Source organism: Limanda limanda, chromosome 2 (genome assembly GCF_963576545.1).
Source record: "Limanda limanda chromosome 2, fLimLim1.1, whole genome shotgun sequence".
NCBI lineage: Eukaryota > Metazoa > Chordata > Actinopteri > Pleuronectiformes > Pleuronectidae > Limanda > Limanda limanda.
The window spans coordinates 25,745,166-25,747,366 of record NC_083637.1 but is presented as its reverse complement, the minus strand read 5'-3'; the positions used below and the strand labels follow the sequence as shown (position 1 = coordinate 25,747,366).

Here is a 2,201-nt window from a genome sequence, read left to right as displayed (position 1 = left end):
AGTAAGCAAGAAGCCCCTTCGTCCCATTGGTCCTCATGTTGAATCATAATAGAAAGGTAGAGAAAAACTGAGAAGGAGACGGAGAGAGATGAGTGATCCCTCTATCTCACCTCACACAATGATTGTGAGGAGATTGTCAAGGCCTTTCGCATCATAGTCGGTGAATGAGGTCACATTATAAATTAAGTGTCTCTGTAAACCACTCTCCTCCTGTGCAGTTCCGCGGGTGCAGCCCACTGTGGTGTGCATGCATCGCAGTCAGCTGTTGTGAGTCAGTGCATTGTAATTAAACGAGGGGAGAGATAGTCAGTGAGGAGGGTGAATGAGGCGCAGCCCACATCAGAGTCCGTTAGCAGCCTGAATGGCGTTTGATGAAAGCCTCCTCTGTGAAAAAGATCACAGCTCTTACCCTTGTACTTTAAACACCATTTCTGTACCTTCAACACTTTGATCCGTGAAGCATCCCTTCATTTCAAGTGCAGTCCCTGAAAGTAAAGGTGTGGGAACACCCCGGGCCAGCACTTAATCACACAGCTCAGAACAGATCAAATGCACGTCTGAAGGGAGAAGATGTCTCTTAGAAATCCAGCCATGCAGGAAGCCCCGCCTCCCTCAGAACGAGCGTTTCCACGACTTGCAGAGGATCTTCTGGAAGGCTCTGCGGAAGTCCTGGTTGAAGATGGTGTAGATGACCGGGTTTAGAGAGCTGTTAACGTACCCAATCCAGAAAAAGAACTTGAAGAGGGTCTCCGGGATCTGGCACGGCTCCCGGCAGATGCCGTACAGGCTGTAGGAGAAGAAGAAGGGGAACCAGCACAGGACGAATACGCCCATGACGACAGCAAGGACAAAGGTGAAGCGCTTTTCCCTAGCGGCAGAGATTTTCTTTCGGTTGACGGTGCTCCTGCGTTTGCGGCGAGACGAGAACAGCTCCATGGACTTGGAGCTGGCACGCGACTTTCTGCTGGAGTATTTAGAGGCGGAGCTGCTCTTCCGGCTGGACTTCCTGTCTTTCCTGTCTTCGTGGTGATGTTTGGAGGAAGTCGAATTTTTTTTAGGCTTCTCGTCCGATGAGCTGCTGTCTTCAAAGTCCTCGTCGTGGTCTGTGGACCCGTGCTTCGGCTCGTTGGGTAGGGGGGACTGAGCCGCCTGCTCCTGGCAGTGCCCATTCTCACGTTCCTGGTCCTTCACGCTCCCGCCCCTGTTGGACTTCACTGACCCGCCTGGCTCAGCCTTGTCCGTCCCGTTCTCCCGAGGGGAGTCCACATCCCTCTTCTTCTCTGACATTGTTCTGGTCCTGGTCTTTGCCACCTGGTAGATGCGGATATATACCAGGATCATGATAACGCAGGGGGCGAAGAATGATCCAATGCTGGAGTAGAGGATATACCAGGTCTCGTCGTTCAGGATACACTGGGGACTGGCCTCGTTGCTGGTCCTGTCCATGGATATGAGCGGTGGGAAGGAGATGACAGCCGAGATCAACCACACCACCACAATCATCCCTTTGACTCTTTTAGGTGTCCTCTTCAGGTTGTACTCTAAAGCCTGTGTCACAGACCAGTACCTGTCCAGACTAATGGCGCACAGGTGAACAATAGAAGAGGTGCAGAATAAAACGTCCAGGGCCAGGTAGATGTCACACCAGATTTTACCAAAGAACCAGTAGCCCATGAGTTCATTTGCCAAAGAGAAGGGAATGACGAGGGTGGCCACCAGTATGTCAGCACTGGCCAGGGATACCAGGAAAAGGTTCTGGGGTGGTTTTAGTGCTCTGCTTGTTAACACAGCGATGACAACCAAGACGTTCCCGACTATTGTAAACAAAATGAGGAAGCTGACCAGTCCAGCCAGACCCCAGATGGCCAGCTGGCTGTACTCGCTCTGAGAAGTGGAATTAGAGGAGATGTTTTCTGCCTCCATCCCGTCCTCCAGGCTAGAGCTGTTAAAGAAATTCATTTTGACAGTTTTTTCCCTCCTCAGTAGCCAAGGTTTGACGTTTTCAAAAATCAAAACGTGCAGGGATACTATTTAGAAATATCCCATGAGGACAACAGCGGATTTTTTTCAAAAACAAAAATCTTCATCAAATAGTGATTCTCTTCTTTCCTCACCTTCGTTATTCCACATCCTGCATGCAAGTGTTTCCTTTTGAAAAAAAAAAGAGAATGAGACACCGAGAGAGAAAGAGAGACAGGGGA

At 50.1% G+C, this 2,201-nt stretch overlaps 1 protein-coding gene across 1 annotated transcript; it reads right to left on the bottom strand.

Annotated features, from left to right (window-relative positions):
• Positions 1-612: 612 nt before the first annotated feature.
• LOC133027461 (alpha-2C adrenergic receptor-like) lies at positions 613-1,959 on the bottom strand. Its single transcript, XM_061094473.1, has one exon. It carries the CDS (start codon positions 1,957-1,959, stop codon positions 613-615), a length of 1,347 nt encoding a protein of 448 aa, XP_060950456.1.
• Between the last annotated feature and the right edge of the window lie 242 nt (positions 1,960-2,201).